This window comes from Oncorhynchus mykiss, chromosome 5 (genome assembly GCF_013265735.2).
Source record: "Oncorhynchus mykiss isolate Arlee chromosome 5, USDA_OmykA_1.1, whole genome shotgun sequence".
Classification (NCBI taxonomy): Eukaryota; Metazoa; Chordata; class Actinopteri; order Salmoniformes; family Salmonidae; genus Oncorhynchus; species Oncorhynchus mykiss.
Genome location: NC_048569.1, coordinates 75,942,267 through 75,955,399, shown reverse-complemented (window position 1 = coordinate 75,955,399; position 13,133 = coordinate 75,942,267). Strand labels below are relative to the sequence as shown.

General features: G+C 42.3%; 1 protein-coding gene across 1 annotated transcript in view; it reads left to right on the top strand.

Moving 5' to 3' along the window:
- Positions 1-910: 910 nt before the first annotated feature.
- LOC110524582 (BMP/retinoic acid-inducible neural-specific protein 3) overlaps positions 911-13,133 on the top strand; it is a 72,261-nt gene continuing 60,038 nt past the window's right edge. Inside the window, exons 1-2 of the mRNA XM_021604383.2 lie at positions 911-1,532; positions 1,963-2,291. Coding sequence (XP_021460058.1) covers positions 2,017-2,291 — 275 coding nt within the window. The 5' untranslated portion in view covers positions 911-1,532; positions 1,963-2,016. The remainder of the gene's footprint in view (positions 1,533-1,962; positions 2,292-13,133) is intronic.

The following is a 13,133-nucleotide window of genomic DNA, read 5'->3' as shown; positions in this document are numbered from 1 at the left end:
CTAACGATTGCGTCTGAAACTGGGCTTGCAGCACAGCTATCCTCGCCATAAAGTGATCGTTCTCCTGTATATTATGAGTACAACGACTGCAATTAGAAGGCATAATGTTAATGTTACTACTTCGCATCGGCTGGTGGAGGTCCTGACGAACCACGTCCAGATAAAGTGTCTGGGGTGAAGAAGTTGAATGAAAAAAGTTGAGCCAGGGAAAAATATATATATAAAAAATGGTAATTAAAAAGTAAAACAATCGTAAAGTTGGCAGGTAGCAAAGTAAGGTTAGCAACAAACTTCACAGCAGCACATAAACAAGTCTACAAGTTGTGACCGGAAACGACACCTGTCTCACAAGTCACCACAGATCACAAGACCGTCTTGGAAGCCCTCACTACTGAATGCACTAACTACTGTAAACTGCTCTGTATAAGAACGTCTGTTAAATGAATACATTTAAAAAATATATATATTCGTCAATTTTTGTCATGTAACTTTAATGGCCCGAACCAAATTGGTGTTTTGTTATGTTATATTTTTGTCCTGCAAGGTATTTTCCTCCCTTCAACTTGGATCTGAAACTCCACATCTTTTGTATATTTAACGAATGGTGTCTTTCAAGCTTTCAAGTGCTGAGACAACATTACAATCAGCACAGCCCAATAACCTACGACAAACATTTAGCCGATATATAAGATGTGTAGCCTATAGTCAGATGTTGTGCCTCTCAAATATTTGTATTCGACAAATGGCCCCTGATTTATTCTGACAGAAGTGAAGAGCCTAAACTCTAGGTAATTTCTTGACCATCCGTGCCATTATACAGCCAGACCTAAACCCTGCCTCTCTTATCTCCATTCAGCCAATGGGGAGTGGGGTGGGCTCGGTTTGGGAATACATTTGACATTTTAACCGTGCTCGAGAGCAAACCAGCGAATATCATTCTGATACATGCCACCACACTGACTGGAGTACAAGAGAGCATCGCACTCGAGTGCGCAGTGCTCCAAGTGCGTCTCAGTTAGAAAAGAGGAATTTTTTGGCGTTGAGAGGAAAGCAAGCACCTATTTATGCATTGTGTTTTTTCTTCTGAGGAACATCATAAACAACTTATTTTCCCTCGGAAAAAAACAACAGAAAATTCACCTGGAAGGTGGCAATTGATTTTCCTCCAGCTGAATGAGCAGCGCGCCCTTGTTCGTCTCTGTCCGGTGCGCTGTTGCCTTCTCCTTCCTTTGGATTTTACATAATCGAGTGTAGCCGACCCACTGGAGGTATGATGCGGTAAAAGGGAGCTCCAGCCATTCAGGTGGATGTCGCTCAGTCACTATTTTTTTACTTCCCGTGGCCGTGATTTATAGCGTATGATCGTCTGACCCGGTAAACGGAGGTTTATCCAGTTGGGTCTCGATCCCATGCGAGTTCTCTCATGCATTGGGCTGATCACAACTTTGCGGTCCACTCAGAAGATCCGCTGGGGCGAAATTGTAACAATAACTTCACCGATAAGCTTTGTACCACACCGTTCGCAGAATCAGGTAAAATGATTTTCTACTATGTTCTACCACGAATGTGTAAAAATAAAATAGCCTATTAATTGTAGACAGTTTGACCCCTGTGTTTTAAAATACTATTTACATTATCATATTAATTTGGTTGTTTATTGATTGGAAAACGTATACATTATGTACAATACACACTACATTATAGTATTTAAATCGCATAGTGTTAATTCAGGATAATCTTTTTTTGAAAAAGACTTATTGAAAAATAGTCAGGTTGCCTAGCTAATGGAAGGTCAAGAAATGACAAGTATTTCACTGTGATGACACAAGCACAGTATCTCACACACACACACACACTGTGGTGACATGTTAGCCTCTGGTTATTACTCTCATTACAAAACTCACACACTCATCCCCTTCTCTAACATATAACCATCCTGTCTTTCTCCCTCTTATCGTTCAGGACAAGGGGAGAGAAGTTTGGGGAGAATGAGGAGTCGTCGGGTGCGGGGGAAGCATGAGCGGCTGGTGTATCACTGTTAGACGGGTGGCTCTGATGGTTCTATGGGAGTGTACAGTTCTAAGCCTCCTACAGTGCTGGGTGGTAGGGTCGGCAGCCAGCAGGGCCGGGGCAGGAGCTGGGGCGTCTGCAGAGGCAGGGGGCTCCAGCGACGCCACGGGGCCCTTCGCCTGGCTCCTGTCTGACAAAGGGCCCTTTCATCACTCCCAGGAGTTTTCTGACTTTACGGAGCGCTACCAGCAAGGATTCACCACCAAGTACAAGATATACAGGTGAGTCTGTCTGCATGGCTTAAGTAAAGATGGCTGCAGGGTTTAGCGAGACTGTTGAGATCATTGAAAGTTTGTTGAGTAGCAAGGTTCAGAGTAAGATCAACATTATGGTTTAGAGATACCTGTACAGGTGACATTGATACAGGTGAGATTGCCAGTGAGTGTGTGTTGCGAAGCAGAGGGGTTTAGCCTGACAGCTGGCATTTCTAGTTTCAAAAGAACAGGAAGGACGAGGCAGTTTGCAAAGTCTGGCAGAGTGGCCGCATATATCGCAGCTCACAACCAGTGTTCTTCATCAATAACATAGACTGCACTGACTGCTGGCAAGGTCAGGTGGATGAATACTGGGGGTTGTTTGCTGTAGTGAGTGCTGTCTTTGTCACCTGTCCATACCTATTGTGTTTATTGTGATTTTTCCATTTTCGTGCAAGGCGTGTGTGTGATTTTTGCATGTGTGTCCCTGGTGTGTTTGTGTGATGTTGTCGGCATGGGATTGCTGGAACAGCATAGTGGATGATACCAGCTAAAGGGTCCTGACTGACACACAGTGGCGTTTGGCTGCCGGCTGAGGTGACACGGCCAGGCACAGATGGGGAATGTAACGCTGCTCTCTCTCTCGCTCTCTCAGTGCTCCAGTGACCTGTTCAGTCAGGACCAGGGAAAGGGAGTCAAGAGGACTGTGAAAGTGTTAGCTCTCTCTCTCTTTCTCTCTCTCTGTGCCTTACTCCCCCCTGCTGGTGACTCTCAGCACAGAGCTACACCTGCTGACTCTGGAAGAGAAAGGGCAATAGTCTCTTAGAATTTCAACACCTCAGTCAATGTGATCCCTTATTAAGGACTGTGATATGTAAGATAAGCTCTCCCTTCTCCTGTGCAAGCGATAGTTATTTTGAGCTGTTATGTTGTGCCATAAAAATAAATTTTCAAATTTTCAAACTCGTTTTCATTGGCAACGCATGTAAAGCATTTTCATCAAAGCAATCACTTTTCATGTGAAAACACAGAATCCTACTCATCATACATGCTTAATTACGTCACATTTGTTTTGAGCTGACTTTGCTGTCGGCCAGAGCAAGGCACCTGGCTCACACCCTGGAGGCAGCCCGGATCCAAAACGAGTGCAATCACTTTTCATCCGGTTTAAACTCCTCCCACCAGGGTAACCCTTGCCAGATAAACAAATCCCTCAATACCCTTGCCATTCAACTGCATTAGAGCAGAATTCTGGATTGACAGTGGAATCAACCAATCAAATTTTGGCTACCATAAATTGGGTGCGCAGTGTGGCTGTTGCGGGTTGCATTATTCTGTGCTGGTACTGTTATGTCTCTGTGCAAGTTGCAGCCCTGTTTGATTAATTCATGATGTCATCAAAAGCATTGCTTCATCTGCATTAGAGCTATATATAATGTTGGGTGCATATAGTGACGTTATGACTCTTTTTTAATTTGTCTCGATTTTTGAGTTTGATACAATGTTTTGGAATAGGCCTAGGTCTAGGTCCAATAGGCCTAGGTCCAATAGCCACGGTTCGCCACCGACAAAAACATGTTTGTTCTGGAGAGGCATCTTGATTAACGCCTACAAGATTGAATCATACAATAGGGTCGTTCAATGGCTGGTATCTGTAACTCTGCATGCCGCTGGTTTATTTTCAGAGCCATCGTAAGGCAACAGACAGTTCTCATTGCCTATAGAATAGTCCTCCAAGAGGGAAATAATTTCCCGTCTCCTAAAAATCACAAAACATAGCCACACAAATCCATTTTCCAGTTACATAGAACATAAACAGCTTCAAATGGTTAAGATATAGACTCAGCATAACCTCTTTTCTCCCCCAGCCAAAGGTTGAGTGATGCCTCAGGACAGTTACAGTAGCGTGTCCCTGTAGCTCGGGTAGTCGTGACGAGGAGCTCGTAGAGCACAGGGCTTATGGTTCCTGACAAGTGTGTGTGTGTGATGGGGGAGTTATATGGGGCAGAGGTCCGTGGTGTCACCTCTGCCATAGCGACTGTGTGTGTGTAGCAGAGGTCCATGGTAACGTCTGTTCCAGAGCCTATGCTGTGTGTCGGTGGTGACAGAACTCTCAGGGGCAGCCGAGTGAAGAGGTGAGGAGTGTTGATGGCTGTGTGTGCTTATGTGCACAGTCTTGCGTGTGTGTGAGTAAGCTATACAGATGTATGATCTTCATTTGATCACTCTTTGTTGCTGAGAAATGCAAACTTGTAGTGTATTCAAGGTTTAAAAAGGCTTCTAAAGTTTGTAATTTCCACTTAAAAATGTCAGACTTGATTTGCACTAACAAAACATTTATCAACCCTACAAAAAAATATATTAATTTCGAATCCACATCATTTACGTTTCATGTTGCTTCTGGATTATTTTCCACCTGTAGCAAACTGGCTCATATTTAAATATTCAGACCCTTTGACTTTTTCCACATTGTATTGCGTTACAGCCTTATTCTCAAATGGGTGGAATCATTTTTTGTTCCTCATCAATCTACACACAATACCCCACAATGACAAAGCAAAAACAGATTTTTCAAAATGTTTACAAATTTAGAAAAAAAATTAACATTTGTATTCAGACCCTTTTGAGCTCAGGTGACTCATTTTTCCATTGATCATCCTTGAGATATTTATACAGCTTGATTGGAGTCCACCTATGGTAAATTCAATTGATTGGACATGATTTGGAAAGGCACACTCCTGTCTATATAAGGTCCCACAGTTAACAGTGCATGTCAGAGCAAAAACCAAGCTGAGGTCGAAGGAATTGTCTGTAGCTCTCCAAGACAGGAATATTTCGAGGCACAGATCTGGGGAAGGGTACCAAAACATTTCTGCAGCATTGAATGTCTCCAAGGACACAGTGGTGTCCATTCTTCTTAAATGGAAGTTTGGAGCCACCAAGACTCTTCTTAGAGCTGGCCACCTGGCCAAAATGAGTAATCAGGGGAGAAGGGCCTTGGTCAGGGAGATGACTGAACACCAGAGTTCCTCTGTGGAGATGGGAGAACCTTCCAGAAGGACAACCATCTCTGCAGCACTCCACCAAACAGCACTTTTTAAGGTAAAGTGTCCAGACGGAAGCCAGTCCTCTGTAAAAGGCACATGACAGCCCACTTGGAGTTTGCCAAAAGGCACCTAAAGGACTCTCAGACCAAGATTCTCTGGTCTGATGAAACCAAGATTGAACTATTTGGCCTGAATGCCAAGCGCCACGTCTGGAGGAAACCTGGCACCATCCCTACAGTGAAGCATGTTGTTGGCAGCATCATGCTGCGGGGATGTTTTTCAGTGGCAGGAGACTAGTCAGGATAGGGAAAGATGAACGGCGCAAAATGCAGAGAGGTTCTTGATAAAAACCTGCTCAGGACCTCAGACTGGGGTGAAGGTTCACCTTCCAATAGAATGATGCCTCTAAGCACACAGCCAAGACAACGCAGGAGTGGCTTGAACCTGATCAAACATCTCTGGAGAGATGTGACGATAGCTGTGCAGCGACGCTCCGCTCCCCATCCAACCTAACAGAGCTTGAGAGGTTCTGCAGAGAAAAATGGGAGAAACTCCCCAAATACAGGTGTGCCAATCTTGTAGCATCATACCCAAGAAGACTCTAGGCTGAATCACTGCCTAAGGTATTTCAACAAAGTACTGAGTAAAGGGTCTTTACTTATGTAAATGTAATATTTCATGTAAATGTTGTAAAATTTCATTATGGGGTATTGTGTAGCTTGAGGGTTTTCTTTTTTCAAATAAGGCTATAACGTACCAAAATGTGGAAAAAGTCAAGGGGTCTGAATACTTTCCGAATGGACTATGTGTGAAATATTCCAGGCACTGCTACAGTAATGTGTCCTTGCGCAGAGTGTGAGATTCTGGCTCGTCTGCTTTGTTGTGACAATAGAGACCCAATGAGGATCGACAGTGAACATGGTGTGTAGCTCCACCCCGCTCTGCCAAACACCATAGATTATAAACCAGGCCATATGATGGCTGTTTACAGTGAAGGTGACTACATTCACACCTGCCTCTGGTAAGGAGAGAGGCCAGGTACTAAATCCACATATGTTAGGCTCCCTCCATTATGTGACAGTAGCCTCATTTTGTGGCCCAGGCTAAAGACTTATAGCTGGGATCGGGACTAGGGAGTGGGTAATACCTTAATGACCCTGTTGTGTGATGAAAATTAGCTCCTCATCCTGGAGATATAGCGATACGCCACAGTGACTATTACATGCAATTCTATCCTAAATCCATGATGCTGAATCCATATCACATTGTTTACGTGAACCATACCAAGTAAATCATTCTCTGGTGAGTGTTTGATCCTTTTTGGTGGTGTTGGTGGCATGTTCACGATTGGGATCCTTATTCAGAGAGAATCATAGCTGTTCTCCATCTCACTTTTCTCTTGCTTGCTGTCTCTTGCTCTCTATCACACAAATTAAGCAGCTCAATTAGGAAAGTTGATCTGTGCTCCTTTGAACGTGAAGCTGGCTATTGACTTGAAGCTGGCATAGGGGCTGTTTACTTCAACGTCATGTATGGTGACTGAGGTCGTTGCAATCAAAAGGATATTTCTTCCTGGTTCTAAAAATTCAAAACTATTCCTCTGTTGCTGATGGGGCGTGCACATTGAACATTCAGAGGGATCAATGTCACATTAGATTAATCCCTGAGAGAGAGAAACGCACAATGTAAGACTTCAACTTGTAAAAGAGCACAGCCTGTACAGTAGAAGCTGTGCACTGTTATTTAATTTTTTTTTTTAAGTCAACAGGGGTGCCAAACATTAGCTGTACAATGACAGAACATGTTTGTAGATTCAAATGACATTTGAAAATCTTAAAATTACAGACATTTACATTTAAGTGACAAACTGTTAATTAACATTCTCTGCTTTAGCAGGCAAAAATTACAGTAAAAAAACATCTGATTTAAAGTGTGTTAAGATGACTGAAACCTATTGTAGAAATGTTCCAAATAGACCATTTTAGGGGTACATTAATGTATGTTTACAGTAATTGCATAAAAACACTGTCAGAACTTTTTTTAGTTTTACTGTTAAACTGTAAATATACAGTAATGTACCCTTAATTGGCTATTTGGAACATTTTCTAAAATATGTTTCAGTCTTAACAGTCTTAACAGTAACAGTAAAATCAGTCTTCATCTTAACAGTAATTTCTGATTTAAAGTATGTGTTAAGTCTTAAGCTGTAAATCAACTTGACCATTTTGTAAAAATACAGTCACATTTTGGGGTAAATCTGAATATTTACAGTAGTCATTTCATAAGATTGAAAATGTATATTTTGAAAAAGCAATCAAATTAGGGGTTTCAGAAGTAAATTAAGTACATTTTTATACAGTAGTTTATTCAGAAATTACTCCTTTACTGTAATTTGCCTGCCAAAGCAGTGAATCTGTTAATGTCTAATTTCAAGATTTTCACATGGCTTTTCAATCTGAAATTTTTCTGTAATTTTACGGTTAACGTTTTTTTAATGTATATTTACAATATTGCCCTGTAAATTTATGGGCCATATCTATAAATTACAGGACAATATAGTAACTGTCAAAAGCATGGCACCACAGGGTGCCAAACATTAACAGTTAAAGAAAAATGTAATTCAATTGACGTGTGAGAATCTTAAAATGACAGACATTTACATGAAGAGTAAGAATGACAGAAATGGTTAATTAAAATGTCCTGCTTTGGCAGGCTAAAATTACAGTAAAACAAGTAATTTTATTAAATTACCATATTTACAATGTAATTGTATAATATTGGCTAGTTAATTTACATCTGAAACCCCCTACTTTAATTGAAAATATGTATGTATGTATGTATGTATGTATGTATGTATGTGTTAAGATTCAAGTTAATGTACAGGATCAGATCGTTCAAACATTTCCAGTTAGATTATGGGCCTCAAATTATAAAATAAGAATATTATGTAATTATCTAGTATTCATTTGCGTCTATCTGTCAGATATAAAACGCATCGTTAACAGTAGGCCAAGGGCCTCTGATATTGGGAAAGCAACTTCCTGTGCATGATTCTTCAAATGTGTGTTAGTGATGGGCTGGAGAGAACCTGCACAGAAGCTCTCTAGGAATAGAATTGGCGAACCCTGTGGTAGGCTATAACTTACAATAGTTTAATGCAGTGTACAAGTGGATAGGGAATAAAATGTTACGGAAGCAAATCCATAGACTCCTTTATAGGAGCATAACATGTGGAGAGTCAACTCATGCATGCTCCTTCCCTCCACTTCAAAGCCAGCAAAAGGGTATCCCTTCATGATGAACATCTCTGGAGCACTTGATGAAAGCATATTTATAACACCATTAGAAATGTATGTAAAACTGGGTTTTTTTGGGGGGGGGGGGGCTTGAAAAAATACACATTACAAGTACATTTCAAAACTTACCCAACCACTGTTTTATTTGAAGATATTATCAGTTGTATAGCTTATGGATGTTCACCCCCCCTAACATAATTGTTTAAGATGGCTTGATGGTTCATGTTTTTACTATTTGATTCCCCATTTAGAACACCTGGGGGTATCAGAAACAAATATGGATTTTTGTTGTTGATGAAACTTGAATTTGACCTCACTGGTATCATCTCAATAAACAAACTTCCGCTTCACACAAAGTAGTCACGTTAGCAAGCTAGTTTAGATAACTACCAGGGATGAATAAACTGTTATTATTGAGTTCTGTGACATTCAGAAAGCAAACGGCGCTGCTCTATAAACAGAACCCAAAAACTTCCAGGGTCATTTTCTCTAAACAGCTGCTCAGGGATATCTCCGGTGTAATTAGATCAGCTCTGAAAAATATCTGTTGTGAATGAAGGTTGAAATAATAACGTTGTGTTGTAGTGTATTGTTATATACCTCACATCTTCAAGAAATGGATAGGGTCCTCTCTCATGAATCAAGGAAGGCCTCGCAGCACAGCCTCCCTCTGAATGGAACTGACAAAAAAGCACAATTTACACCATTGTTATCAAAGTGGTTGTAAATAACACAATGTTAAGGTGTCATCATCCATATTAAGACGTATTGAAAAAAAGTTATCCATATTATCAATGTACACAAAAGTACATACAGGACTGTACAGAATACTTTTGTTTCCATAAATATAATCCAACTTCTTTGTCAAGACTGCCCATCAAGTGTTTTAGCAGTACCTCCACTTTTCTTGGTCCTGTAGAATTCAAGGAGCTTGGGCAGATGACTGTCCAGGCCTTCATAGAACGACATCTTGAGGTCCACAGACACCAGTGTTGTGAACTACGGAGCAACCTGTTGGAGCGAGCATAAAAAACAGACAACTAACTTAATGAGTCCTTACACAATTCCGTGTCCTGTCTCCTCACCTTCACAAAATGCATTTAAGAAGGTCTGAAGGAAGGCCTATTGAGGTATTCAAGAGTTATTTAATGGCAGAAGATATCAGATTTCACCTTGAACAGTTCTAGCAAACTGGATTTAATCTCAGTGATGAGGCTCATCTTCCAAAATCTTTTTATTTTTATTTTATTTTTTATTTATTAACCAGGTAGGCAAGTTGAGAACAAGTTCTCATTTACAATTGTGACCTGGCCAAGATAACGCAAAGCAGTTGGACACATACAACAGAGTTACACATGGAGTAAAAAACAGTCAATAATACAGTAGAAAAATAAGTCTATATACAATGTGAGCAAATGAGGTAAGGGAGGTAAAGACAGCAAAAAAAGAAAAGGCCATGGTGGAGAAGTAAATACAATATAGCAAGTAAAACACTGGAATGGTAGATTTGCAGTGGAAGAATGTGCAAGGTTGAGATCGAAATAATGGGGTGCAAAGGAGCATAAATAAATCCAGTAGGGGGAGAGGTAGTTGTTTGGGCTAAATTATAGATGGGCTATGTACAGGTGCAGTAATTTGTGAGCTGCTCTGACAGCTGCTCTGACAGTTTCAGATATTTTTGTAATTCGTTCCAGTCATTGGCAGCAGAGAACTGGAAGGAGAGGCGGCAAAAGGAAGAGTTGGTTTTGGGGGTGACCAGAGAGATATACCTGCTGGAGCGCGTGCTATGGGTGGGTGCTGCTATGGTGACCAGCGAGCTGAGATAAGGGGGGACTTTACCTAGCAGGGTCTTGTAGATGACCTGGAGCCAGTGGGTTTGGCGACGATTATGAAGCGAGGGCCAGCCAACGAGAGCGTACAGGTCGCAATGGTAGGTAGTATTTGGGGCTTTGGTGACAAAACGGATGGCACTGTGATAGACTGCATCCAATTTATTAAGTAGGGTATTGGAGGCTATTTTGTAAATGACATCGCCGAAGTCGAGGATCGGTAGGATGGTCAGTTTTACGAGAGTATGTTTGGCAGCATGAGTGAAGGATGCTTTGTTGCGAAATAGGAAGCCAATTCTAGATTTAACTTTGGATTGGAGATGTTTGATGTGAGTCTGGAAGGAGAGTTTACAGTCTAACCAGACACCTAGGTATTTGTAGTTGTCCACATATTCTAAGTCCGAGCCGTCCAGAGTAGTGATGTTGGGCAGGTGCAGCCAGCGATCAGTTGAAGAGCATGCATTTAGTTTTACTTGTATTTAAGAGCAATTGGAGGCCACAGAAGGAGAGTTGTATGGCATTGAAGCTTGCCTGGAGGGTTGTTAACACAGTGTCCAAAGAAGGGCCAGAAGTCTACAGAATGGTGTCGTCTGCGTATAAGTGGGTCAGAGACTCACCAGCAGCAAAAGCGACATCATTGATGTATACAGAGGAGAGTCGGTCCAAGAATTGAATCCTGTGGCACCCCCAGAGACTGCCAGAGGCCCGGACAACAGGCCCTCTGATTTGACACACTGAGCTCTATCAGAGAAGTAGTTGGGGAACCAGGCGAGGCAATCATTTGAGAAAACAAGGCTATCGAGTCTGCCGGTGAAGATGTGGTGATTGACAGAGTCGAAAGCCTTGGCCAGGTCAATGAATACGGCTGCACAGTATTGTTTCTTATCGATGGCGGTTAAGATATCGTTTAGGACCTTGAGCGTGGCTGAGGTACACCCATGACCAGCTCTGAAACCAGATTGCATACCAGAGAAGATATGGTGGGATTCGAAATAGTCAGTAATTGGTTTGTTGACTTGGCTTTCGAAGACCTTAGAAAGGCAGGGTAGGATAGATATAGGTCTGTAGCAGTTTGGGTCAAGAGTGTCCCCCCCCCTTTGAAGAGGGGGATGACCGCAGCTGCTTTCCAATCTTTGGGAATCTCAGACGACACGAAAGAGGTTGAACAGGCTAGTAATAGGGGTGGCAACAATTTCGGCAGATAATTTTAGAAAGAAAGGGTCCAGGTTGTCTAGCCCGGCTGATTTGTAGGGGTCCAGATTTTGCAGCTCTTTCAGAACGTCAGCTGACTGGATTTGAGAGAAGGAGAAATGGGGAAGGCTTGGGCGAGTTGCTGTGGGGGGTGCTGTGCTGTTGACCGGGGTAAGGGTATCCAGCTGGAAAGCAATGGCCAGCTGTAGAAAAATGCTTATTGAAAATCTCAATAATAGTGGATTTATCGGTGGTGACAGTGTTTCCTATGTTCAGTGCAGTTGGGCAGCAGGGAGGAGGTGTTCTTATTCTCCATGGACTTTACAGTGTCCCAGAACATTTGAGTTTGTTGCAGGAAGCAAATTTCTGCTTGACAAAGCTAGCCTTGGCTTTTCTAACTGCCTGTGTATATTGGTTTCTAGCTTCCCTGAAAAGTTGCATATCATGGGGGCAGTTCGATGCTAATGCAGAACGCCATAGAATGTTTTTGTGTTGGTTAAGGGCTGTCAGGTCTGGAGAGAACCAAGGGCTATATCTAACATTTATTGAATGGGGCATGCTTATTTAAGATGGTGAGTAAGGCATTTAAAATAAATAACCAGGCATCCTCTACTGATGGAATGAGATCAATATCCTTCCAGGATACCCTGGCCAGGTCGATTAGAAAGGCCTGCTCGCTGAAGTGTTTCAGGGAGCGTTTGACAGTGATGAGTGGAAGTCGTTTGACCGCTGACCCATTACGGATGCAGGCAATGAGGCAGTGATCGCTGAGATCTTGGTTAAAAACAGCAGAGGTGTATTTAGAGGGCAAGTTGGTTAGGATGATATCTAGGAGGGTGCCCGTGTTTACGGCTTTGGGGTATTACCTGGTAGGTTCATTGATAATTTGTGTCAGATTGAGGGCATCAAGCTTAGATTGTAGGATAGCTGGGGTGTTAAGCATGTTCCAGTTTAGGTCGCCTAGCAGCACGAGCTCTGAAGATAGATGGGGGGGCAATCAGTTCACATATGGTGTCCAGAGCCCAGCTGGGGGCAGAGGGTGGTCTATAGCAGGCGGCAACGGAGAGACTTGTTTTTAGAGAGGTGGATTCTAGGGGATTCTTTCACATATTATTCTCTGATCAATAGGCTGTAGATTTAACACCACCAAAGAGGAAGGTGTGCTTTTATTACTAACACATGCTCCTTCCATGACACAGACTGACCCAGGTGAAAGCTATGATCCCTTATTGACGTCACCTGTTAGATCCACTTCAATCAGTGTAGATGAAGTGGGGGAGATGGTTAAAGAAGGATTTAAGCCTTGAGACAATTGAGACATGGATTGTGTATGTGTGCCAGTCAGAGGGTGAATGGGCAAGACAAAATATTTAAGTGACTTTGGGGATGTGGTAGTAGGTACCAGGCGCAGCTGTTTGCGTGTGTCAAGAACTTCCATGCTGCTAGGTTTTTCACACTCAACAGTTTCCTGTGTGCATCAAGGTCTACTACCCAAAGGACATCCAG